This window comes from Benincasa hispida, chromosome 1 (genome assembly GCF_009727055.1).
Source record: "Benincasa hispida cultivar B227 chromosome 1, ASM972705v1, whole genome shotgun sequence".
Lineage (NCBI taxonomy): Eukaryota > Viridiplantae > Streptophyta > Magnoliopsida > Cucurbitales > Cucurbitaceae > Benincasa > Benincasa hispida.
In genome coordinates, this window is record NC_052349.1 from 10,810,527 (window position 1) to 10,837,834 (window position 27,308).

Below are 27,308 nucleotides of genomic sequence, written 5' to 3' on the forward strand. Positions count from 1 at the left end.
ATTAAGTTTGCAAAGCAGTTAGTCCACTTCTCAAATCAACTCTTACAAAAAGATAATGGGAATTTACTTGGTTGATAGGACGGCCAAGATGATGTTCATGCTGAAGAAAGCGTATGATCAATAGTACCTGTAAAAGAGTTACAGCGAGAAATTTAAAAACCTCATCACAAAAAACCTCATTACAGGTTATCTACTCTCATTACACAATGAACTAGATTCTTGTAACTCATGACAGGACCATTTGTATACATTTCACCATATCAAAGCTGCTAAAAAGTTTTAAATGCATGACCACTAGATTCCATCTGTTAATAGAAAAGGTAACGCCTTCGAGCTGTATCAATTACAAAACATGCTAGTAATGTAATACAAGCAAAGAGAGCTAAGAAGACATTCCGAAGCAATCAAAAAAGAACTAACAGCTTGCCCCAGAAGAGTCGGATGGAAAAAATTAAAAATGCAGCGATCTCCAGGTGTGGTCCTGAAAAATTAAAATCAAAGTGGCTGCCAACGTGCCAACTAGGTGCCAGACATCTCATCAATACAATTTATCTGAGATAGGAGAAAGGCGGTGAGACTTGGATCCTCCATAAATGGGGTGGTCTGACCCCTAAAGAAGTTGGTGAACTGCAAAGTTGAATAACTTCTATGAACCTCCTCCCAATTTCAATTAATTTGAAGATGCTTCGAGTCAATCCGGATTTGGGAGGGTAAATCCCAAAGAAGGTTTAGAACAGATTAACTAAAAAGAAAAATTGTTGTCTGTTGCATATGGAAGCCTAATCACTCGTGACAAGTTCCCCAAAAAAAAATACCAGCTGATTCATCCCCCATCATGCTTGCTGTTTGTCTTCAAGAAGAAAAGGATCTTGTTCATTTGTTTTGGGTCCTATTGCTAACAGAGAGTGGTCCTCTCTGCTGAAATCTTGCAAATACCACCACTGTCTTATGGAAAACCTGGATGTTAGTTGCCTATTGAAGTTAGATATTTTAGTCAATTAGACTCTAGAGAGTAAATCCCGAAGAACATTGCCAAACAAATGATAATGATAATGATAATGTGGTTCGTTGCCTATGAACACCTCAACACTCACGACAAGATTCAAAAGAAAAATCCCAGGTGGTTCATTTCCCCTGCTGTTTGTCTTCAAGAAGAAACCCTTAATCATTTGCTTTTTGATTGCCATTTACCAAAGGGTGATCGTTTATAATGCAAGTTTTTTATGCCACCACAATCTTTCCTCAAAATTTAGATGTTTGGATCCCTTGAAGTCCTCCTTGGCTGGTGGCTGAAAAACAAAATGCTTTTAAAGTGCGCAGAGAGTGCTTTCTTTTTGTTTTTCCTTTTTGAACAAAATATAAGCTTTGCAAATGATCTTCCAAGATAGAGAAACCTTAGCACTTTTCTTGTGATATTGTACAGTATACGGCCTCTTGTTAGAATGCCCTTCAAAGCAGTTCTTTAATTTTCTTTGATAAATTCAGATTGAAGATGTTTCTTGTAATAGTATTCTCCTGGTGAGGGTTTTCTTTATCCTGAGTCCAAGGTTATGCCCTTTTTTTCCTTAAATATGCCCTGTTTCTGATCAAATAATAACATTAATAATAAGATATGTTCCTCAATCTCCCCTTTTCTGTCGTAATCATTTCACTTTAATGAAATCATATCTTTAAAAAAATATATTTCACTGAATCACTGAACACGTCAAAAGCTCAGAGTATTTTGATTACAGTATGCTACAGTTAGAGGTTGGGACAACTTACCAAACAGTAAGAACTTAAGCCACCAGAATAGGACTGATCAAGACTCCGATCTGCCAAAAATTTCTTTAGCACCAAAGCCAAAGGTATAGTGGCTGGAAATTGTTCAGTCAGCTCCTTAACCTGCAATTGTCATTGCACAGAATCAAATACAAACACAAGAAAATATTTGTATAATAACAGCCATCTGTGAAACTTTACTGAGAAATAAAGTGTGAAAAAGCAGACCAACAATATTTATTTCTGAGAAAAGACACAAGATTCAATATGCACGCAGTAGAAGAGTCAAATTCCGGACAGACCGTAGAAAATTGGAAACCCCTCCACTAAAAGATTTTCTATTACTTCACTAATCAATAAAAAGTTTCTTGTTAGTAAAAATAAATAAAGAAAGAAAATTGCTAACACTAATTCCAGATAGGCAATGGTGAAGCAGCAGCCAGATGGAATAGGAAGATTTTTGCTCTTTTCATTTCTGAAGGAATTTATCAGGTTAAGAAATGGCGGAGCAGCTCTGATATATATTTTTCTGATGAGAAACAAGAGATGTTATTAAGACAGCAAAGCCTCATCTGATGTAGTAGGATTAAGGTAAATAAAAGTATTTTGGTCAAATCCTTGTTTGAATAGGATTGGGATTAGTTTCCTTTATTAATTAAGATTAGGATTAGTTTCCTTGATTAATTAGGATTAGGATTAGTTCGATTTACAATTCTCTATAAATAGAGAAATTGTCTTCTAGTATTGATAACTTTGAATTGATAATAAAGACTTTGATTTGATTCTTAGAGAAAGTTCTCCTTTTATCTTCTAGGCTACACCATCATCGAGACAACCTAAGGGATACAGGGATAAGGCATCCCCTGCCCAGGAATGATTACAAAAACAGAGGTTAAGCACTCCAACTAGAGGTTGTAAACTGCAGCAGATCACGAAAAGAATAAAGCGAAGAGGACTTATCGAGGAAGAACCTCGCGTTTCATTCTTTCCAAAGGAGCCACGGAATGACTCTAACAATATTCTTCCAAAAACCCCTAGGCCAACTCATAAGAGCTTCCTCCATCCACAAACAAATTGAGCCTAGCATGCACCCATGAAGACCAAAACTCTTCATAAAGCAATTCCACACTTGAGCAGAAAATTCACGATGCAGGAGCAAATGGTGATAGAACCTCCACTTTTGCAACACATAACCCACATATTAGAGGAGCAACGCAAAGTGGGAAGTCTTCTTTGAACCACGTCCATCGTGTTGATATTGTTTGCGCTATGGTACACAAAAAGAATTTCACTCTATTAGGGAAGGACCATCCCAGATTTGTAAGCAAAGGTCTTCATCAATCACTGTTCTTTTCGGAAGCAAAACTTACTTCCGTAGCTGATTTGACAGAGAACACACCAGAGCTGTCTATCATTCTCCCTCCTTTTCTAGCAAGACCTTTCCAGTGTTATTCCAATGTGAAGACACTATCCCCACGGATCTCACTTCAAAGCTTTTCTGGAAGGGCTGTTACCTGATAACAATTCAAGTTTCTGTTGGATTTTGCTAAAATATGGCCTGAATACTAATGAGAATATTGAATAAAAACATCCCAATTGTTCTTCCAACTAAGCCAGGGTAGCCGTTCCAATTTGTATGTGGAAAATGTTAAGCATTTGTTCATGAAGTGTCCGTTCATTTCACAATGGAAATTTGGTAGAAGCTTTTCTCAGACCTCCATCATTAATCTTGTCCCTCCTAATTTGGTCAGTGAGGCCTTCATATCCTCTTATGAGAGCCGATTATGGTATGTGTGGATAAAAAGAAACAAAAGAATTTTCCTTTTAACAAGAAACAACTTCTCATTGATGTAATGCGAGAAAGAAAAGGTGTATTTGGAAGTGTTGACTGAATAATTGTATGTCTACCTCCTTTAGAGGTGAAAGAGAATTGTCAATTGTGAAGCTTATGATGGATCTACGAGAAGTCCATCTCATTATGATATTACTAAATAGAATCCCATATGCACGAACTCCTATGGGAAAAGATCATTCGTTAATTCGAGTAAAACCTGTCAGTTTAACTTCCAGCCAAAGGTTGTTTTAGTTTTGGATAAGAAACGGTAGATTCCACTAAAGATGATACTGCTAAAGGCTTTATAATTATGATACTTGGCTAAGTCACATCCTGCTTCTTTGAGAAAATTAGGACACAAACTTTACGGGCCCGTTTGGATCGCAAACATTATTTTTTGGGTATAGATATTAAATATCTGGGATTTGACTGTCTAGATTTTAAATGTCTGTGTTTAGACATGCAAGATAATTAATGTCTGGAAGTTAAATATGTGGATTCAATTTACCAATTTTGTATATAGAAACCAAAATTAAATAAAGAAAATTACTTTAAATGACAAAACTGCTAAAAATATTTATAACTAATAGCAAAATATCACAATCACAGATAGACACGGATAGCAGTCAATCGTTGTCTATCGTGGTCTATCACAAATAGAATATGATAGTTTGTTATTAGTTGTAAATATTTTAGTTCATTTTCCTATATTTGAAAACAAACCATTAATTAAATACAAGAGACTAATTATTGTAGTCATCAAATAAATTTAGCATTATTTAATCAATAAAAATAAAAATAAATGAATACTTTTATATTAAACCTTTATTAACATAATTAATTCATTTAAAATAATTACTAAAAATAATTCAATTGTTATAAATTAATTAAAATACTGATAATCATCATAATAATAATAATTTATATTAAATAGTTAAGATAACATAAAATAGTAATCGTAAAGATATTAGTTGAAATTTATTAAGTCTAATTAATATATTTATATTTAATAATAAATTAAAATTAATAATAATGAGTATTTGATATTAATTTATTAATTAAATTAATTAAGCTATATTTTTACTGGTCATATCCCACGTATAAAAACCCACACTTTTGTAGTGTAATAAAAAACCTATGTCAGATGGGTTTTGAAGTTCACTGGATAATAATATCTTGAGTTTTAAAAACTGAAATTCTATGAAACAAACAAGGATATTAAATGGAAAAACCTGTGAAACAAACAGGATTTTTGACAGCTTGATTAAGGCCAACTGTTACCAGTTTGATTGGGTATTTAAGAAGTTTTTCCTTAGTTGTTTTGTTTACTTGCTATGATAGATTTCCACGAGGAGTTTCACTTTGGAAGAATTCTTCAAGCTTCTCAAGATTAATCGCTTTCTTAGTTTTTAAGTTTGAGTTTGCCTAGAGGTTTGCCTTCTCTTGTTTTTTTAGTTTGTTTCACTTTTTTGCGTAGTTCTTACACTTTGCTGTAAAAGGATTTGTCGTCTTATGTCTATATTTTTTTTATCTTGAGCATTAGTCTCTTTTCATCATTTCAATAAAAAGTTCTATTTCCTTAAAATATATATATATATATATATGGATTACCAGGTTCTGTGTCTTTTCTTGTTTTTGTAAAAGAAAAACACTTTTAAAGAAAGTTAAAAAATTCACAAAAAAAAAAAAAAAAAAAAAAAAAAAAAAAAAAAAAAACTATGATAAATTTCAGAAAGTGAAGTATGCTATGCTCCAAATATGGATTACCAGCTCAGAAGTTTGGAGTCCCGTGTGCGATGGAGTCTTGAAACTGATGTCAATGCGAACTGACTTTGTGCTAACTGAGGAATCATAATTCACCTCCAAACATTTTGGCAATACAGAATCTTCTAAACTAGCCATATCATTGAGATTGTTGGCATCTTGTTCTCCAGATACAGCAGAGGACTCCTCCTTGGGTGATTGCATATTTGAAGTAGACGAAGTAATGAGATCATGAGGAACTTCAACAACAAGCATGATAATAGGTATCTGACCCGAAAAAGAAACTGATGAGCAAATCTACGGAATAATATCTATTATTGAAAGAATTAATTAAATAGTTGATAGAGAAGACAGTTACAGCAGTATTTTCCACCGTCTTTAATGAATCGCTTTTTACCCATTCCTGATTGGAAAGATATCTGGCTGCATGCTGAAAAACCAAAATATTTATTAAACTTCTACACTTACAAAAATAAAATCATAACCTCTGCCAAGCGAATTGTAACAAAGAGAAATGAAATAACATGAATGTGATCCATGTGAGATTGAGAATGCGCTTCTTTATGGTAAAGCTACAACTTTTTTATTTTTACAAGCCTTAAGGATATCATCATTGCGTATGGTACAGCAACAACTGAACAGCTTCTGCAACCAAACGCATCTTCATAAATTTTTAATTCATGTATTGAGATAGTGTATCCTGCTTGGCGGCTGGCTGGATTTTTGTGGCATAGATTTAACTATTCATTGCTAACAATACTCAACCAGGTTGAGTAGTATTTTTTCAACAAAAAACAACTTATCATTGGTATAACGAAAAGGAAAAGATGTTCAAGGGATACAAACTCCCAAAAGGGGTGAAAAAGAAAATTAAAAAATATATATGAATAACAAATAAAACCATAAAGAGATCATCCAAAGAAAATAAACAAAAAAAGAGCCAAAAAAATATTCCAAAATCTTTGACAAAATCTTTGACTGAGACTCTGAGCACTTGCAAAAGAATGAAGTAAATATGAACAAGCCCTCCACTAAACACTAAAAATCGATAGCTGCTTCAAAACTCCCAAATAATACCAAGAGCTGACCACCAATGAAACAAACAAAACAATAACAAAACAAAACAGAAAATTAAAACCCAAGAAAAACAATCTGATCCAACAAAAACAGGGTCTCTCTATCCAAGCTTTTAGTGCTTCTTAGTCTTAGACATTTCGTCTTATTTGACTTGTACTCATAGTTAGTTTTAATCTTCTCTCTTACTTTTCTTATTTCCTTAAAAATTTTGTAGTTTGGAACATTAGTCTCTTTTCATAAATCAATGAGCGGTCCTATTGCCTTTTTAAAAAGGGGAAAAGGAAAAAAGAAAAAGGGGGTTGGCAAAGGAAGTCGCTCGCTGGAAGTGTAGGTTAGGGTTTTGTGTGATTAGAGTTGCTCTAATACCATGTGGTTTTTGGAGAGAGAATTTTCTATTTCTCAAAAAAACAAGGCATAAATCTCACTTATCTTGAAAGCATAAATAAACATAACACTTACTTCGACATGTTCTAGATAATGAGACAACTGATTTCTTTTTGTTCATTTGGTAAGAAATCGATACAATACAAGAGACGGGAATCCCAATCTCATGTCATGGAGAGAACAAAACACCTTCTTAAACTAATCTAAATCAACAAAGGAAAACATGGAAAGCTCTAGGGTATTAGAAACTCCAATGCAAAAAGAGAAAGGAATAACCATCATATTGATACCACTTAACTTTTACAAACAACTAAGATTGGATTTCCTTTTACTATAATTTTTTTTTAAAAAAATGATCATTCTTTTTTAGGTTGTTTTCAAATGAGCCAACTTATTTACAAATATAGTAAAATGTCATAGACACTGTCTATCAATGTCTATCATTTTGATATATTTAAAAATATAACAGTTTTGCCATTTAAAACAACTACCCTTCTTTTTTTCTTTTTTTCTCTTTCTCTTTTAGCCAAAAAAAATGTATCCTTCAGAAGGAATAATCAGCAATAACTGGAGTAAACACAAAAAAATTATGAGCTGCAATCTCATATTCTATTACTTGAGATAAGAATAAACATACCTGAAGGCAGGTTTCTTTGATACCATTACGTCCCTCTAAGATCCCAGCTTCTTTGATAGGTTCCTAAAAGATAAGAGCAACAAGCCTGGTTTAAAGTACTTGCTGAAAAACATTTTTTCTTAGGAGGAAAGGATTTCTTAAATTGAAGAAATACCCAATTAGAAATATGGAAAGAATGAAAGAAGCAAATATAATACAATAAATACAATAGAGAATTTCACAATAAAGGAAATAATCAACACTCCCCCTCAAGCTGGTTTGATGATATCATTCATGGCCAATTTATCAATCAACTTGTTGAATTGGCACTTTGGAAGACCTTTAGTTAACACATCTACAATTTGCTCTGTTGTCAGAAGAAAGAGACTGCATATTATTCCTGCATCAATCTTCTCCCTAATGAAGTGTTTATCTACTTCAATATGTTTCGTTCTATCATGAAGAATTGGATTGTGGGCAACAGAAATTGTTGACTTGTTATCACAATAAACGCGTATGGGCATTGCTGAGAAAATTTCAATTCTTCCAATAGTTTTTTTATCCATATGCCCTCAAAAATACCATGGGCTAGCGCCCTAAATTCCGCTTCAGCGCTACTTCTAGCAACCACACTTTGTTTTTTACTTCTCCAAGTAACTAGATTTCCTCCAACAAAAGAACAATAACCCGAAGTGGATTTTCAATCAATCATATTGCTTGCCCAATCAGCATCAATGTAAATTTCGACATGTAAGTGACTATGCTTCTTAAATAGTATACCTTTTCCCGGAGTACCTTTCAAATATCTCAAGATTTTATAAACTACTTCAAAGTGAAATGACTTGAGAGCATGCATGAACTGACTTACCACATTAACTACGAAAGCAATGTCAGGACGTATGTGAGAGAGAGGTATATGAGTCTCCCCACAAGTCTCTGGTACTTTCCTTTTTTTTTTTTTTTTTTTACCTCTTTTTCAGTTGCAGCTACCAATTTTAAATTTTGCTCAATGGGAGTTTCTGCTAGCTTGCAACCAAGTAAACCTGTCTCAGTAGGTCAAGAATATACTTCCTCTAGTTGACAAGAATGCCACTTTTAGACCTGGCAAACTCCATGCCTAGGAAATACTTTAAGGTTCCCAGGTCCTTGATTTGAAAATCATTAGTAAGGTTTTTCTTCGGGATATTCAGTCCTATCTTATCATTACCTATAAGAATGATATCATCAACATACACTATTAAAACAACTAACTTACCACTTCCAGTATGTTTATAGAACATAATATGATCAGCTTGACTTTGACTGAATCCATAGCTTGTGACTGTCTTTCCAAACCGTTCAAACCATGCTCTGGGAAATTGTTTAAACCCGTACAATGATTTCTTTGACTTGCACACTTTGTTAATCCCGAGATCCACCTTAAAACCAAGTGGAAAGTCTATGAAAACCTCTTCTTCAAGATCCCCATTGAGAAAGACATTCTTAACATCAAGTTGATAAAGAGGCCAATCAAAATTAACTACAACAGACAACAGCATTCTAATAGAATTAATTTTAGTTATTGGAGCAAATGTTTCTTGATAATCAATGCTATAGGTTTGAGTGAACCCTTTGGAAACCAATCTGGCATTGTACCTTTCAATACTACCATCAGCTTTACATTTTACAGTGAACACCATTTGCATCCCACTGTTTTCTTACCGTTTGGTAGTTCGACTATGTCCCATGTGCAATTTTGTTTCAGCACATTAATCTCTTCCATCACTGCTAATTTCCAATTCAAATCATTTAGGGCTTCCTGTATATTCCTTAGAACAAATAGGTTGGTTATTTTGGATGTGAAGGCTTTATAATAGTCGGATAATTTATGATAAGAAAGATAGTTTGCAATGGGATATTTAGTGCATTTACGAGTACCTTTCCTATTGGCAATTAGAATATCAAGATCAGAGACATCAAGTAAAGGATTAGAAGGAGATGAAGAACTAAGAGAAATAGGAGTAGATGTCAAATACCTGGATCTTCAGGATCATTCATCGGAGTATTTGATTGGTCCTATGATAAGTCAACCATCTGATCTCGAACTTTTTGAGTCAAGTTTCTTCTAGTATAAACCTGAAGTTCAGGATTTCAACTTGTAGAGTCATTTTGTAGTGTTTCTCTCCCTAAAGAAGAACTCTCCATACTTCGCATCGAAGGACTAGAACTTATAATTTCAAGACCACTGATGTTTGGGAGAGATGAAGTGTTCCAAAAACTATCTTCAAGGTTGGATGTCTCCCCCTGAAGAGAATTTGGGCCGAAAAAATGTTGATTTTCCAAAAAGGACACATCCATACTCTCAAAACAAAGGATCAAAACATTTGTAAGCCTTCTTATGAGAGACATAGCCTACAAAAATGCATTTAATGGCTCGAGGATCAAGTTTAGTTCGAGAAAAGGAGGAGTATGGACATAAGCAGTACACCCAAACAATTTAATTGGTAAATCAGAGAACGGCCGATTATTAGGAAAAAACTCGTTGAAGTGATTCAGAGGAGTTTTAAAATTTAGAACCTTAGACAGCATCCGATTGATCAGATATGTAGTTGTAAGAATGGCATCGTCCCACATATATTTTGGAACGTTCATAGAGAACATAAGGGCACAAACAACTTCAAGTAAGTGTCTATTCTTTCACTCAGCAATGTCATTCTGCTGAGGCATGTCACGACACGTAGCTTGATGAAAAATATCCTTATCTTGCAAAAAATTGGTTAATTGTTCATTGAAATATTCAATGTCATTATCAGAGTGAAGAATGCGAATTTTAGTTTGAAATTGAGTCTCAATCATATTGTAAAACCGAACAAAAACCTCTTTTACCTCGCTTTTGTTAACAAATAAAGTCAAGTTAAACGAGTGTGGTCATCTATAAAGGTAACAAACCAACGCTTATCACTATGAGTCAAGATTTTAGACGAACCCCAAACATCAGTATGAATTAAGGAAAAAGGTGATGAGGCCTTGTACGGTTTAGGCAAATAGGTGGATTGATGATGTTTGGCAAAAACGCAACTTTCACATTGAAAAACTGAACAATCAAATCCTTTAAATAAATTGGGAAACATATACTTTAAATAGAAGAAATTTGGATGCCCTAATCTATAATGAAGCATTATAGTTTCTTTAACAGAAGGAGAACTGACACTACTCAAGCCCTTAACTTTTTTATGACTAGCAGAAACTTCATCAAAGTAATAGAGACCATCAATCATCCTAGCACGCCCAATCATCTCCCCAAGTCCTGATCCTAAAAGATACAATGAGTTTCACAAAAGATAACTTGACAATTAGCATCCATATAGATTTTACTAACAGACAATAAATTACAAGCTAATTTTGGAACAAGAAGGACAGAACGTAACGTAAGTTTTGTAGTCAAAGGAATAGTTCCTTTCACTGCAATAGAGGTGAAGCTACCATCAGCAATGCGAGTTTTTTCATTGCAAGACACAAGAGAATATGATTCAAATAAACAAGAGGAAATGGTCATATGATCAGAGGCTCTAGAATCTATAATCCATGAAGATGAATCAAGGCAAGAGAGAGCTTGAGGACAAGTACCTGATTGTGTCAAGGAAACACTAGGATTACCAGATGATGAATTGTTCTTTAGCAGCTTCAGAATTTGATCAATTTGCTCTTTATTAAACGGGCTGGAGTCAACAACATTAGCATTAGAGGTATGCTGATGAGAATTTCGCCCACCTTGTTGAGAACTTTTCCAATTTGCAGGTTTTCCATATATCAACCCAGGGCCCAGGATCCGGAATCTAGATTCGGCACCTGATGACCTCGGCATTCCCTTGCATCCCCTACAACATGGCTACGTCATCCTTGCTTGTCTCGATGCTTCTAAGAGTAAAGGTTGTCCCCACAAACCAACATTGGTCCTCTTTCAGCATGTTTTGTCCTCACTCACATGTATCCTAGGAAAATTCCAAGGAGGTCACCCAAGATAGGATTGCTCCAAGCTAAGTGTCACGGTCGTGCTTTTCTAACCATGCGGCACCATGATTCACCCGTGATCATGGACAGCCTTAAGGGATGCTCAAGTCCCAATTCACTTTTTGCTCGACTCTTTGAAGTTTTGTCGGACCTTAGGCGAGGTTATTCCATCCTCAACCGAACTGAACTTCATTCGGTCATATACACATTGCCCGTACGTGTATTTTCCCTCATGTGTGACTAGCTAACTTGCCTCTACTCTAGGTCAAGTCTTGAGGCTCAACCTTGCCCATATACGAGGCTAAGGTCACCAAAATACAACGTCGCATCTCTCTCCGCCATCTTGGTTCCCAACAACACGTCCCTCATACTTCTATATCACTTCGAAACTTCATCGGTATGAGTTATAACCTTTCATTGGGCCAAAACAGGCTTATAACCCTTTACCGTGGCTTACCGAGTGATTCGGACACTTATCGGGGTTTTTCAGGACATAACAATGCTTACCGGGCTCTATCGGCCTACTTCGGCGCCTACTGAGCTTCTACCGGCCTAATGGTTGCCTACCGGGCTCTACTAGGCCATTACCTGCTTACTGGGACAACTCGAGCAAGTATCGGGCCAACCGAGAACTATCGAGTCCCACTGATGCTTTAAGATGTCATCCCGAGTGTCGGGATGTCATCAGCTTTCTCTCTCCTGATCGAGCATGCATCGAGAACCATCATCAACGGGCAACAATCCAACTCGGGACTTCCCGGACATCCATCCATCCGGACTAATCGAGACTTAGGCTTGAGTCCTTGTCGAATCAAAACGGCATACCGAGTACTACATCAAACATGGGAAGGGACGCAATGTCGGCACACTCGTGTCGTCCGACACCGTCCATGAGATCTCATTCTCGATGGAAGAGACCCAAGACACTTATCGTGTAACACTCGCCCACGCCATGATAGGGTAGCTCACTTAGGCCACAAGGCCCAGAGGTGGTGGAGAGCTGACACCATGCCTCCCCTTATAGTACATTTTGAACATTTTCCTCTTTGCTATCCATGCATATCAAATGTGGCAAACTGTCACTCACCAACGTAGAGCGCTCATCTGAACTCCAATTGACATGAAATTCGACGTGCTTGCATATCTTATCAATATGCATCTAACTCCCCACGGAGCTTGTCACTGACACCATCGACAACACGGTTGCTTTTCTTTTTGCTTAATGTTCAACATAGCATGCTTGCCCACTTATGTTGGTGTGTTAGATGATGCACTGTCCTCCTCGGTCGCATCATGGCACTTCTCTTGGCCCTCTGTCTTTGCCAGATGTGTCAACACTCACATGTCACCACTGCACTGTCTACACAAGTGGGGTCACAATCTACTATCTCAAAATCAGATTGTGACACTAAGCATGCTTCTAAGAGTGAAGGTTATCCCCACAAACCAACACTGGTCCTTTCAGCATGCTTTGTCCTCACTCACATACATTCTAGGAAAATTCCCATGAGGTCACCCAACATAGGATTGCTCCAAGCTAAGCACACTTAACTTTGGAGTTCCTATGATTGAGCCACCAAAAAGGAAGGTGCACCTTGTTGGTATAGGTAATAACTTTCAATTCTTTTAAGCCTTTCTTAACTATACTTCCATGTCCTCAGGATCCCTCTCATTCGAATGTGGTCTCGGTTCATTCATATCTCCCTCCTAAACTCGGCTCGTTACATTCCATGAAGTTTCCAACAAGTTTCACGCATATGTCGAGGTTTATTACAATGATCGCACCAGACACGAGGCTTTTCATATGGCTAGTTGGATTGATCATAAGCCTTCATTACAATATTTTCAGTGACCAACGCAAAGCATTCAACAAAATCAATAGGTTTTTTGCAAATCATAACATTCCTGTGATTTTCTTTCCTGCGAACTTCAGAAAAAACATCATTAATAGTTGGAAGAGTAGTTTTTCCAAGTATTCTACCACTAACTTCAGCAAACTCAACATTGAGGCCGGCAAGGAATTTGTAAATACGACCATTTTCAACAGTTTTCCTATTGTACTTTTGGTCCTCTGTAGACTTCCACTAATACGTATCAAAGAGGTCAAGGTCTTGCCAAATCCTTTTAAAGGAGTGAAAGTATTGTGTAACTGAGTTAGTTTCTTGTCGTATATCACCAAATTTCAAGTTTAACTCAAACATTTATGACCGGTTGCCCAAATCAAAAATACATCTGAGTTACACTATCCCATAATTCCTTAGCAGTAGAGTAACACATGTAGTTACAGCTAATACCTTCAACCGTGGAATTGACAAGCCAAGTCATAACCATGGAGTTTTCAACGTCCCACCCGACGAATGAAGGGTCATCTGGACTAGGGGTGGTTTTTTCTCCCTTGATGTAACCAATCTTCCCTTGTCCATGAATATACATCTGAACACTTTGGGACCAACGAAGAAAATTATCCCCATTAAGTCAAATGGTAGTTATTTGGACAGTGGGACTGGTCGAAAGGACACAATTGTCACAAACTCTAGTGATGGGTGCTTTAGTGTCTGACATATTATGTTTTTTTTTTTTTTTTGAAAAGGAAACAGATCTCTTTATTCATTAAGAAAATGAAGTGAGACTAATGCTCAGAATACAAGAATACGAAATGGATCAGCAGGTACACCAGGACAGCTCAACTAGATTGACACCCCCATAGCATCCTCATCGTTTTCAAAGACAAAAAGCAAGAATATATAAAAGGTTTCATAACAGTACAAAGAGAAACTTTCAATACTTGGACAACAAAATAAAAGTGAGACAGCCTAAGAACAAAATAAAACACAGCTAGCCAAAAATCCTGTGGGAGGGTAGCTTCAAAAATCTAGTGAAAGGAAGGCATGCCAATTCAAACTAATTTCTTGACATGAGTAATCTGCGAAGGTACTAGTGAGAGAAATCCACAAAGAGGCATTAAGTTTGGTTGCTTCAAATCTTGCGAACCAAGGAGTTTCCTTATCTTGGAAGACTCTTTGATTCCGTTCAAACCACAAATCTGCCAGCACTGCCTTAACAGCATTGACCCACAAAATCTGTTGAAATTTCATAAGGCTTGGACCTACTAACAGCTGTTGGACGTTATCTCTGAATGCTTCCCCAAAAGCCCAGCTTAAGTTGAAAGTCTTGAATAGTGAGAACCAGCAGTTTTGAGCATAAACGCAATCGAAAAGGTGTTGAAGGTCTTCCCAATTCCTTTTACACAAAGTACATCTATTGGGAGAAAGATAATGGGAGGCCAGCTTCTTTTGCAGCACACTTGAGCGGTTCCAAAAAACATTATCCATAGGACTATATTTATTCTCCTCGGGCTTTTAGACTTCCAAAGAGCTTGTCTTAAAGATTTATTGATTGGAAGGGCTTTGCAAAGATGAGTGGCTAGTGTCTAACATATTGTTGAAGAAACAAAAACCCAAAAAATAAAACCAATAGATCTGGAGGAAAGAAAAAACAACAAACAGAGGCTAAACAAACCAGCAACTTGATGAGACAACCAGCGGACGGCGGCGATGGGCGGCACTGAGCAACAAAAACGACAGTTGGCAACACAGACAAAGTCAGACGGCGAAGACAACCAATGGACAAGTGTTAAAACGGGAGGGGGGAAAGCGACCAAAAAACACGTTCGATGAAGATGTGACGAAGTCTAGCGGAGATGCGACATTTTCCAGCGATGCTTCAAGTGACCGACGGTAGTGGCGAACGAACGGAGATTGATCGGCAGCGGCGGCGACGACAGAAGGTAGGGTTTTTTTAGGTTTTTAAAATTGGAGGTTTTCTGGGTTTTTAGGATTTCAAAACCTTTGAAGCTCTGATACCATGCTGAAAAACATTATTTCTCTTATTTTGCTAAGGAGGAAAGGGTTTCTTAAATAGAAGAAATACCCAATTAAAAGTAAGGAAAGAATAAAAAACAGCAAATATAATACAATAAATAAAATAGAGTATTTCACAATAAAGGAAATAATCAATGGGATATAGGCATGATGGATCCAGTAAAAGTAATGAACTAACCAGATTTCTCACTGGGGGCAGACAAACCACAAGATCCACATCACTCGTGGGAAGGGACAAACCAGTTGCATTTGAACCAAAAATGTTTGTCCTGGACCTGGGCCATAAGACTTGAAGGGACCGTGTAACCCGTTTAACCGCCCAAGTGATGTAAGGCTTCTTAGTCATATTTTCTGCAGCAACCTAGTATGGCATATATCACATGAATAGCATTTCTCAGTGATGAAAATCGTTTACATAAATTCCAACTAGGAAATACTACACAAAAAGCAACAATGAGAGCTCTTACATGCTTGCAGAAAGAGTCAATCTCATCATGTAGGCGGCTATGCATCAAAGAAAGAGATTCTTTTTTTACAGAACAGCTAATCGTAGGTGGAAAGAGAGGAAATGCAACATCTGGCTGCAAAAGAAAATTAATCATAAGGGAACTTCAGACACAGTATATAGCTCAAATATTTGGATTGCAGTTGCATACTCACATGTTCTTGATCGAGAGCTATCTGGGACATAGCTATTAATGACAAAGGTTGAACTGTCGAGCAATTAGAATTACTTTTATTTCTCCAATTAGGCCATACAACTTCAGCACCATCAATACGTAAGCATGCTTCTTCCAAATTAGTTCCATCAGGATACCAACCCTTTACACCCCAATGCCTTGGACTTGAGCTACCAGATCTAACAGTTGGAAACCCCCTGTGCTTCCTGGAGTCACTTACAGGAGAAGGTGGAGGTGGTATTGGAGCCCGTGGAACACAAAGAACTACTGGAGATGGTGGACGCTTTACACGAGATTGCTCTCTCCTAGTAGGAGGGATACATGGGCTTTTATGATCATAACCATGACAGAACTCAGATCTTGATCTTTCCCTCGACACACTTGGAATAACAATAGGGCGCAAGATTGGAAATGAATGTGAGTCTCCTGTTTTCCCTTCAACATCACTAGACAAATTTGGCGAAGATCTAGGACCATCTTCCTCTGTTACCGTGTCTTTCATAGTTGGTGAGGAATGGATCATGTTGTTGGGTAGATCAGTTCCTTGCACCACATAACCAAGAGCCTGCTTTCCAGAACCCAGTGGATCAAAAGGAGAACAGAATGAAGTAGCAGTTGGGGAAGTCAACCCATTACTGTAAGAAGAAGAGAAAGCAACCATATCATCAACAGTCCTGTTCATGTCAGCTTCACGCCAAGCCCATGAACTATCATCAGAACTAAGCGAAGGAGGTCGAGAGAATCCTGTCCCATGGTGATCAGAAGGATTCCAGTACATAACACCACCACCAAAATACTGATTGTAGTCTATCCCAGAAACTGCATGCATTTCCAGTTCTTCCTCCGATATCCAGTTTCCATCACACTCATCAGCTAAATCTTGATTATTTGACAAATCAGGAAAATCCGTGAGATTTTTAGAGTACTTCTCATCTTCTGTACTAATTTGACTGCTGTTATTAGGGAACCCCTGACAAAAAGTAGATTGTCTCCTAGAAAGAAACCCAATATCTTGATTTGACGTCATTGTAGAAGCCAAGCCAGAAGCACTTCGTAAGACTGGGGGCCAATCTAGACTCATTAACAGTGGTCGAGTCAGAATGGGATTACAACCACCTTTAACAGAAGAATTTCTTGATTGAGGCATTGCAGGTGTGAAAGACCGACGGAAATGATTGTGCCAATTATGACCAACATCTAAATGTAATCTATCAGTAGCAGGTGGGAGATGTGAATTGAATGATGGGATATACAAAGAAGCTACACCATGCCATTCATAGGGAGAATGTTCCAAGGGATTCAAGGTCCTAGTATTACAAGTATCACCACTAAATTGATTTCGAGATAAGCATGATTTCTCCTTTACATCAATGATTCTCGGAAGTTTATCCAACAAACATGATTTATCTCCTAATTCACAAGTTCGCACAGAACCCTTCACATTGACATCACTTTTGACAATATTCTTTAGCTCCATTGAAGGCAAATGAGAAGGTACTGCACTGCAATCAATAAAAGATGTAGACGATTCCAAAGTAGATGATAAGCGTTGATTTTCAATTATTCCTTTTGGGAACTGAGATTCTCCAGGACTAATTTGACAGACAGATTTCGTTAACCCAGAAACTTCATGCATTTCAATATTTTGGCTACTGTCATACTCTCTATTTGGTGCATTAGAGAGAACCAGAGGATTTGAGTTTAATGCTGAACTGTCATCATTATTTGCAGTATCATTCTTGATATTTGAGATGGAAGGTTTTATGAATATATTGTCCAACTCTGCTACCTGATCCTGAGAACTAAAAGATGGCGAGGAAAATTTAACGGCTGGCCCAACTGAAGGTCTTATTTCAACTAATCTGCTGTTCCCACCAGAGTTTTTACTCTTGTGTTTTTTCTTCTTCCTTGCAGTGCCTTGATCTTTTCCAACACTCATTTTATGGTCATGTACCTGGTGACAGGCTACTGGTTACAATGCAATCAAGCCATTAAATATATGATACAAATTTTAAAAAGAAAGAAAGGGAAAAAAAGACTAGTAAAATAATAAATAAAAATCAAATCAACCGTTTTAGATATATCTGCTGGGATTTCTCTGCAAGTCTCATTTCCCTTGGACATAATAGACATTGTTGTGGGTTCCGTCATAACTTCTCTCCCTTTGTGAGCACACTCCTTGTCACATTCCTGAGCCTACGTCAAAAAATTAAATTCATATCATGCAGATAAGTCCATAATATAACATTTCTTATGCTTCAAACCAAATTTACCTTCGTAAATTTATGGCATGATAAATCATCTACGCATGCCCTCATCACAGGATTCTGTGATTTCCGGCTCTTTCCCTTTTTCCTTCTACTGGAAGCACCTACATGCTCTCTTGATTTACTTGGAAAGGACTTACTATCCCCCTCTCCTAGAAGCTCAAATTTCGTGCAATCAAGTGAAATAAACATAAGAAATTCACGCAATTTTCTTAATATACAATCAGGGATGGCACAGATAGAACCCAAAGTGCTATAAAATAGATTACTCTTATAGTATTCATCATGAAGACACGACGATACGATCGTAACAATATCCTGAAGCACAAGCAAATTTCTAAAGATGTTGGTTAATAAATAAGGTTTTCCGGAATGGGTAGCTGGAATTATGTTGAAGTCAATATGCAGGTCCGCTTGGGCTGTTAACATGGACCCTGGTGGAGATATAGTACAATTGTACCTAAATGGTCTATTCCATTCAGCACTAAAGAGCCCCATCTCATGCTCCGCAAGTCCACTTGTCCACCTCAGAATCTCATGTATCTGAAAACTCAAAAAGTGACTGGAAGTTAGCCAAAATATGGTGATAGATCTCAAACCTGCTGTACATAAATCAAAATTAAAAGTGAGTTAAATTTTTCAGGGAAGAAGAACGATGTAAGCTTGTTTGGGGTATCTTTGTAATTACTTTAATTAGCAGGTTCATTAATAAATTAGTTTTAGTACCTTGTCAGCTAACTTAGTTAATAAGTTACCAAACGTAGTTTGATCTTCTTTTTTTCCTTTTTTTCTTTTTTTTTTTTTTTTTTTTTTTTGGAGGAAACCAAATTTTTCATTGATGTAATGAAAGAAGTCAAAGCTCAAAATATACCAGAGAAAAAACAGAGAAATAATATTAAATTACAAAGGCTTTCGAAGATTCTTTAAAGATTATGAGATTTTTTTTTTTTTTAACGGAAACAGAATTTTCATTGAATTAATGAAATGTGACTAATGCTCGAAGTACAAAAGAGGAAAGAAAACATAAAACTCAAACTTGGACTAACCACACTTAAAGCCTACTGAATCCTACTGAAGATTTAGAAAAGCCTACTAAATAAAATCAGGATAACATTGGACTAACCACACTTAAAGCCTACTGAAGATTTAGAAAAGCCTCCAACGTTTTCATGAGAGCCAAACTTCAAAGAAAATGTGGAGGGTCTTCGATATCCACAGAACAAAGAGGACAAATTGAAGTCGAGAGTGAATGACTTGGAAATTTCCTTTGAAGAGTAACTGGAGAATCCAATTCCAGCTTCTTGGATTTTTGGTTGATGAGTAAATGATGAGATTTCTGATTTTCAGGCTGAGAGTGAATGATGATTTCTGATTTTCAGCAGCTTCTTTCAGATAGAACTTGATTGATAACCCAGACTCTTGAAGTTGGTCATTCGTCGGGTAATGTTGGTGGAAACTCTTCTCACTCTTCAACATCTAGTGGGTTTTCCTTAATCCATTTAAGGAGAATATCTTTCAATTGTTGATCAGCTATGGTGTCAAAGTCCGAAGTTTTGTGGTCTAGTGAAGTGAAAGATTTATTTTCCTAATTATGGTAAAAGCGCAATCAGAGGGTTTTCCATAACAAAACTCTCCTTTGCGATGATCGTTTTGGTTCGGCTCGTCTAAATGCCTCTTCTTGATGTTCTCTTTCTAAAGGCTTCACAGGATACTCTATTTAGAATATTTGTCTTTAACTAAAATGCTTTTACATTTCCCTTCTAATTCACTTATGTTCAGATGTTCTGATTTGATATTCAAATACTACTTTATTATTCTTGTGTCCCATTTGGGGTTCAAGTATTTTGTAGCATTAGTTTCTTTTCATTTTCTCAAACAAAAATATGAAAAATGCGAAAATGAATACAAAGAAAAGAAAAGGACTAAGCAGAAGAAATCAAATTGATTCAGATCGAACATGAAGAGGTTTGAACCTAAGCTGAAACAAAGAGAGCAATCCAAGGAAGAGACTGATAGAACTCAAATTAATTATCTGCCTGACATAAAATACCAAGGAAGCCGAGACTCCCCCCTCTCATCAAGCTCTCCGAGCTTTACTCAATACAATGCAAAATGAAAATCCATCACTCTCCCCTCACAAACAAAATATAGCCGCCACCCCCCCCCAAAAACCTAACAAAACACATCTTTCCCCTCAGGCCCACTCCCAATCTGTTATTACCCATAACTAACTACTATTCCTTTTGCAACGATTTACGTCATTTACATTTCATTCTCCATTTCTCTTTTTTTTCTCATATACCTCCTAATAACTAGGGGCCTATCACTACCCGCCCCCCAAAAATCACCTTGTCCTCAATGTGAAAGTCTGGGAATTGATCGATAATATGCAGTCCATTTTCCCATGTAGCATCGTCAGATGACATCTTGTCCCACTGAATGAGCACCTCAAAATCAGTAGGGACACCACGGTAGCTCCGATTTTGCGGATGCCCAATGCAGAAGCTGGTCGTATGGACATTGATCCATTAGGTTGCAGCAAGGAAGGAGTTGTAAGTGTCGACAAAACAAAACCAATTGCCTTACGTAGCTGGGACACATGAAAGACCGGATGAATATTGACATTGGTTGGCATATCCAATTTATAGGCCACTGGACCGACGCATTCGATAATCTGAAAAGGTCCAATGAATCGAGGTGCGAGTTATGGGTGTTTGTGGTTGCACATTGTACTCTGTCTATAAGGTCGGAGCTTAATATATACCTAATTTGTAATGGCAAACTCCACCTCTCTCCGTTTAGCATTTGCTAAAGGCCTCATCCTTTGTTGTGTGTGTTCCAATGTAGCCTTCAACTTCTTCAACATTTCATCACGCTCCTTTAAAAGGACATCGACTATCCCTACCGCAGCTGTTCTTGCTTCATATGAAACAAATTTTGGCACTGGCTTGCCATAAACTACTTCGTAGGGGGGGCTTCTCTATTGAAGTATGGTAAGATGTGTTGTAGTTGTATTAAACCCACGCTAACCATTAAGCCCACTTTGTCAGCGAGTCCATTGCAAAGCATCGTAAGTATTCTTCCAATCCCCGATTCACTACCTCTGTTTGGTCGTCGGTTTAAAGGTGGTAGGCCGTACTCCTCTTCAGTTGAGTGCCCATCCGATTCCTCCCAAAACAAGCTTACGATACTTTTGGTGCCCCATGAAGTCACACAATCTCCTTGAGGAATATCGCAACCATTATGGTGGCTGTATATGGGTGTTTCAGCTGAAAAAAATGAGCGTATTTTGACGATCGTACCAATATGGAGTTATATACATCAGATTTGGGCAAACCATCAATGAAGTCCATAGAAATATCATCCCCGCATTTTCAGACCGAGAATCACGAAGATGTCGACTTTGCGCTATGCCATACGATCTCAGGATTGCTTCGATTGGGAAGGGTCTTGCCCATCAGCCTACTTTGCCAACATACTCCTTTAAAAGCAAGCATCTCTTGTCAATCGGATAGGAGCCTCCCTAAATTAAAAAAAAAGGGATCTGCCTCGACCTGGGAAATTGAAAATAAATCTGTATCGTAAAGAAACTTCTTGCTACTTAAAATCTCCATACTTTTCTATGTCAATTGAAAATGACATCGGCTAGTGAGTCCACGAATCTGATAAATTACTCTTCGCGCTTCCCTGAACAAGTAGTTTCAACAACAGTAGACCCAGTATTTAGAGAGCGATACCACCCTGCGCAGGGGGAAAGCTATAGGCATCAGCAGAAAGAAAAGCAAAGGCATAGGCAGCATATCATCTCTGGCATGGGCAAAGGTTAAGGAGTTAAGCCCTTACCGTCCCTTCTTGTTTCAGATTAAGGAGTTGCGCTCGACGATCCTCCTCCTTCGTCGGCAAAAATCGGAACAACGGTTGCTCCTTAAATTTTGCCCATGTATCCATTGGCGTTTTTTCTTCTTCCCAAAGATGCCATTCCAACGCCTCTCCTTCCAAGCAAAGCACTGCAACATCAATTTTATCTTTCTCTAACAATCAATTAACCACAAAATATTGCTCCACTCGATGGAACCAGCCAAAGGGATCGTCCCCTACTTCACCCTTGAAAATCGGGATTTCAAGCTTTCTTAATCGCATATCAAACAAGGATACCTCTCTCTTCTCCTTCTCAGATGTGCTCCCCAACCGTTCAGCTTTCTCCACTACTGGTTGTTTACCTTATCGGTCACTATGCGTTCAGACGACGATGATTTACTTCCATCTTCTATTGTGCCTCCTCTCCTTGACCACGCCTCAAGCGCTGATAGCATCTTCTATTCCACAGTCTCCCCCATAGCTTCAAATCAGGCTGCCATGGAGCTCCGTCAGCTGTTGCAACTCAACAAACCGTTGATCCATCCTGGCCTCCATTCCCACCTGTAGCAGAGTAAGTTGTTTTTCAATCACTTACATTCGAGCCTCCATTTTTTTCACCATCCCCCGAGGAACAACAACTCTGATACCAAAATGATAGAACTCGGATTATATATTCACTGTTTTTTACATCAAATGCCAAGGAAGACAAGACTCCCCTCTTTGAGCTTTACAGACTAAATATCACCACCCCCCCCAACAACAATCTAACAAAACGGATCTTTCCCCTCAGGCCCACTTCCAATCTGTTATCACCCATAACTAACTAATATTCCTTTTGCAACAATTTACGCCATTTACATTTCCTTCTCCATTTCTCTTTCTTTTTCTCATATACCTCCTAATAACCGAGGGTCTATCAGAGACTTATCCAAAAAAAAACAATGAACTCTTTCAAACCAAAGATTTAACCAAAGAACTTAAACGCCAACTAAGCTTGAGAAAATGCATACAAAAAATATATGTTGCAAGACTATGCAAATGACCGAATAAAGAGGGCAGAAAGCTGGAAAATGAAGAACCTAAAAGATGCATCAACAACCTTCGACAATCTTCGAAAAGAGATATTCCTTGAAAGTGTAGCTTCAACCCAAAGAACTATAATCGAAACAAAGTACAAAGGAGCCTTTTGAAAGGCCACAGATTTAACCCACTTACACAATTGAAGACTACAAGCTTTTCTACAAGTGAAGAAAAATTGAATGTTATCTGGGAGGGAGACAAAGAAGAAGTACTCAACCTTGTATCTTGAACACATTGTTTTTCCTTATCTCTTTGAGAAACAAAATATCAAAAGCTTCCCCTATATGTTCTACACTTCTACTAAAAATGGATCCTCAAAAACTGGGTCCAAATGATGAAGATCCAATTCTTCGCTACTTACACTAACAACCGAGTCCTCATCGTAATCATAGGGGCAAGAGACATCCTTAGAAGAAGAATGACAAACAATACCTCCATGTCGAGCAATCCTAATCACAAGTCCATGGGAGATGGTTAAGATGCACAGCTACACTGTTGCACAATACACAACATAATTGCTCTGTTCGACGTAACGACTTCATCACGGGCATTAACTCTACTATGGAGGACCTGTTGCACAAAGAATTTGCCCTTCTTAAGAATTTTAACCTTCCCCAACAAGTGTGAGAGGTTGAAGGGAGAGAGATTTACCATAAAACAATCTTTTCTCCCTACAATGATAGAAAAATCTCCTAGTAGTGATAAAAGGGCCACATATCTTCTATTTCCCATAGAGTTCTAGTACGACCTTTCTTGAATAGGATTTGTTCTATAGGTTGTACAACTGTGTCCTTGAGTTCTAAAGGTTTTTAGTAGTACCTTTTGAAACCTCACCTAAGGGATCTACTCAAAATAATGAAGACATGTTCACTTACAATAGCTTATGTCATAAGGTGTCATACTCTCTAAGAAATTGCTGCAACCATTTAGCCAACAATGCCTTCTTTTGTGCCCTTAAATTACATGTGCCTAGACCCATAAGATCCAATAGCTTGGTCACCAAACCACATCCCACAAGCCCAAATAAGAACTCTTCCTCACATCAAACCCTTCCCCGACACGTGAACCCTAAGCAAAGGGAGAAAATAAGTCGCAATTGCATTCAAAACTAGCAATGTCAAAGTGAGTTTGCCTCCCTTGGTGAAATGGTTTCTCTTGCAAGAGGATAGGCATTTCTGAAATTTTTCCACAACAAGATCCAAAAAAGTAGAATAAAGGAAAGGAACCTACCTCACAGCTCACCAAGCAAAAGAAGAGACTGTTGTAGCAAACTGCTTAGAGATAAAACAAGGAAATATAATCCCTCTCAACCTGAAACCCCTCAAGTATGTCACTTTCCACTTCCCTTGATATAATTATACCCGGAATATCTTCCAACCAACAAGAAGATGAAGGGGACAATCCAAGAATCCTATCTCACGAATTACAATTAAAAAACGATAGAGTATCTAACCATCCTAAGACAACTCCAGAACCAATATCTTCATTTGACTTGTGCATTATATATATATATATATATGTATGTATGTATATATGTATATGGATGGATGGATGGATGTATGTATATGGATGGATGGATGGATGTATATGTATATATGTATGTACGTATATATGTGTATCAACCTAAATGTTTTGAGTAAGGATTAAGTATGTAAAATAGAAGATACAGAAACTTCAACAAACATTAAGTAAAGAAATGAAAGGATTAAGCACCAGCAACCCGAGTATTCTTAAAAAATATGTAACGACTTCAACTAAATAAGCACACAAGATGGACAGCATGTAAATGTTCCCAGCATTACCAAGTTTTTTGCTGATTTCCCCAGAATTGCAGTCAAAATTTTTTCCCTTGACGAAGCATCCAATTTATCCCACCAGTCCACGCATCCCTTCTTCCTCCAAAACACGTTTGTCGCCATGCCAGTTGCGGTAGCCTTCTCTTTGAACTTAACCGATCGTTTTTTTCCATTATTCAAGTTCATCCATGACAATCTCAAAGCCACCTCCAACTTATTCGCCACAAAGGCCTCGATACTGTAGTATCCTTTCGCTTTTAACCAATTTAATTCGGCCCAATTGGACGCCAGGTCACCCCCTTCGCCTCTCAAAAACGCCCCATTTGAAACTCCATCCATTGCCTCGACAAATTTATCCACATTTGATACAAAATCCTCGCTTACAGTTATAGAATCGATGTTCTTTAATGAACAAGAACATTCCTCGAGCTTGTCGCCTTCCCTGGAACCGAATAATCGACTGGACTCAAAAATCATCCTTTCGGACTCGTTGGACTCGGAGACACGAGACAATAGTCCGCGGGACTTCTTAAAGCATATGCTGGGTAGGTGCAGAGGGTCGCAGGAAGGAATGTCGGGCAGGAGGATAAAGAAACCATGCCCTCGTCTGCGAACTTCGGCCACCATTTGGATGAGGATTTGGACGAATTTGAAGTCAACCACCGTGAGATGAGCTTGGCGTTGGTGGACGCTGAGAGAAGAGAACCATTTAAGGATCGAGGACCTAGGATTGGAATTGGTATCGCGGTTGACGGGAACGGATGTAGAATGGTAGAGGGAGATATGGGAGGTGAGAGAGTCGATAAGCTGGTTCTGAGCCATGATCGAGTAGGGAAGGTACTCACCGGCGGTAACTGGATGCGATCGATTCCTCCGTTCTTCTTTCTCTTCTCTTCTTTTCTTTTCTTTTCTTTTCTTCTTTTGTCTATTGTAGAGCCAGAGACAAACAGAAGACGAGAGTGACGGAGGTGAGAATTGAGAAATAGCGGGCAGATTGCAATTTTCGCGGGTTGCGGCCTTGTGGGGTCTTAAAAATATTTACGTCATCGCTCTGCTGTACATTTCTAGTTTATTGGAATTTACTGTGAAAGTTGGCCATATGCCAAAATTCCCCCATCTTTGGTATGCAAGTCTTGTAACTGAATTTTTTTAAGTCTTTTTATTCCGACCATTAATGCAAAGTTTGCCCTATTATTTTCATTCAAATATCCATTACATCCATTAAATAAACAAACAAAACTCTCGAACTATTTAGTTTGAATATTTTTATTCGATTAGTTCTCGAACTTATGATTTAGTCTTGTTAAAGGGCTCTTTGGGGGTCCAACATGAGATGGGATGATATGATGTTTCGAAGCTGATAATTTGTAGAAATATAAGTTATTTAACCTTTTTATTGAGAACAATTAAGAAAATTATGAGAAAAATGCATTATCTTGATGGAAAAATCATGCAATTAATAATATCCTGCAATTACATGCCTACGAAATGGTTAATCCTTGAAAATTATAAGAATTGTCACTTGTTGGACGCATGATTCTATCAAGAATGAAGAAAACCGAGAAAAGAAGCAAGTCGCAGCTGCAAACACATAGAACTTAAGTTGACGCATAACTTAGTATCGCATAGTTCCACGTGGTGAGATAATATGATTAGAAATACAATAGACACTTGGGTGGTGGATGTCAAATAACAAATATCAAGTTGGTTGCTGATGTGAAAAGTTTGTGGCAAAACCAATGAACCTCTGACACGAGGGAAGTGGCGGGATGAGGCATGGCATTTGCGATGTGTCGATTAATCATTAGAAATATGCATGGAACCTTCCTTTTGTTGGGTTTTATGTCATAGAACTCGTGGTTTATAAAAGAATGAAACTTATTCTAAAAAATTTAATAATGTGTTGTTGAATAGATGTTTTGTTCGATGAACTCCAATAAATCTAAAAGGTCCCTTGACTATTTGATGAGTACTTGAACTTTATGTGGAGACATAAAGGTGGATTAGGTTCGAGTAAATAGTCAAAATGATCTATAGTATATGAATCAAGTTGGGTGCCTTATTCTGGTAACACTATTGGATGTGGGCTGCTCTGTAATTGTTACAAAAAGTTGTAAAGTGCTACAAACGAAGTGATCCTAATTCGTTCATGTTGGGATATAAGGAGTGGGGGTGTCCTTGTGCAGAAAGGTTTATACAAGATCGGACAACTAAATCAGTCACTCTTACTTTATAACGTTGTTTACTGTTTAAGACTGAATATTTCAAAGCGATGACCTAGGTAACTTGACCTTAATCCCGAGCTAACTATGAACTCCTG

The 27,308-nt window shown here is 37.6% G+C and overlaps 1 protein-coding gene across 25 annotated transcripts in view; it reads right to left on the reverse strand.

Annotated features, from left to right (window-relative positions):
- The window catches only part of LOC120075313, a 45,286-nt gene extending 19,325 nt beyond the window's left edge, over positions 1-25,961 (reverse strand). For 22 of the 25 annotated variants that reach the window (XM_039028762.1, XM_039028726.1, XM_039028733.1 and 19 more), the window contains exons 1-11: positions 24,995-25,961; positions 18,261-18,797; positions 18,058-18,183; positions 15,968-17,941; positions 15,775-15,888; positions 15,486-15,668; positions 7,458-7,520; positions 5,718-5,789; positions 5,363-5,626; positions 1,765-1,884; positions 68-127 (exon numbers count right to left, since the gene is read on the reverse strand). In XM_039028762.1, the coding sequence (XP_038884690.1) occupies positions 68-127; positions 1,765-1,884; positions 5,363-5,626; positions 5,718-5,789; positions 7,458-7,520; positions 15,486-15,668; positions 15,775-15,888; positions 15,968-17,941; positions 18,058-18,183; positions 18,261-18,797; positions 24,995-25,810 (4,329 nt within the window). In that variant the 5' untranslated portion in view covers positions 25,811-25,961. Of the gene's footprint in view, positions 1-67; positions 128-1,764; positions 1,885-2,770; positions 3,276-5,362; positions 5,627-5,717; positions 5,790-7,457; positions 7,521-15,485; positions 15,669-15,774; positions 15,889-15,967; positions 17,942-18,057; positions 18,184-18,260; positions 18,798-24,994 lie in introns of those variants that run through there. The other 3 variants (XM_039028753.1, XM_039028779.1, XM_039028772.1) reach the window with 3 other exon arrangements.
- Between the last annotated feature and the right edge of the window lie 1,347 nt (positions 25,962-27,308).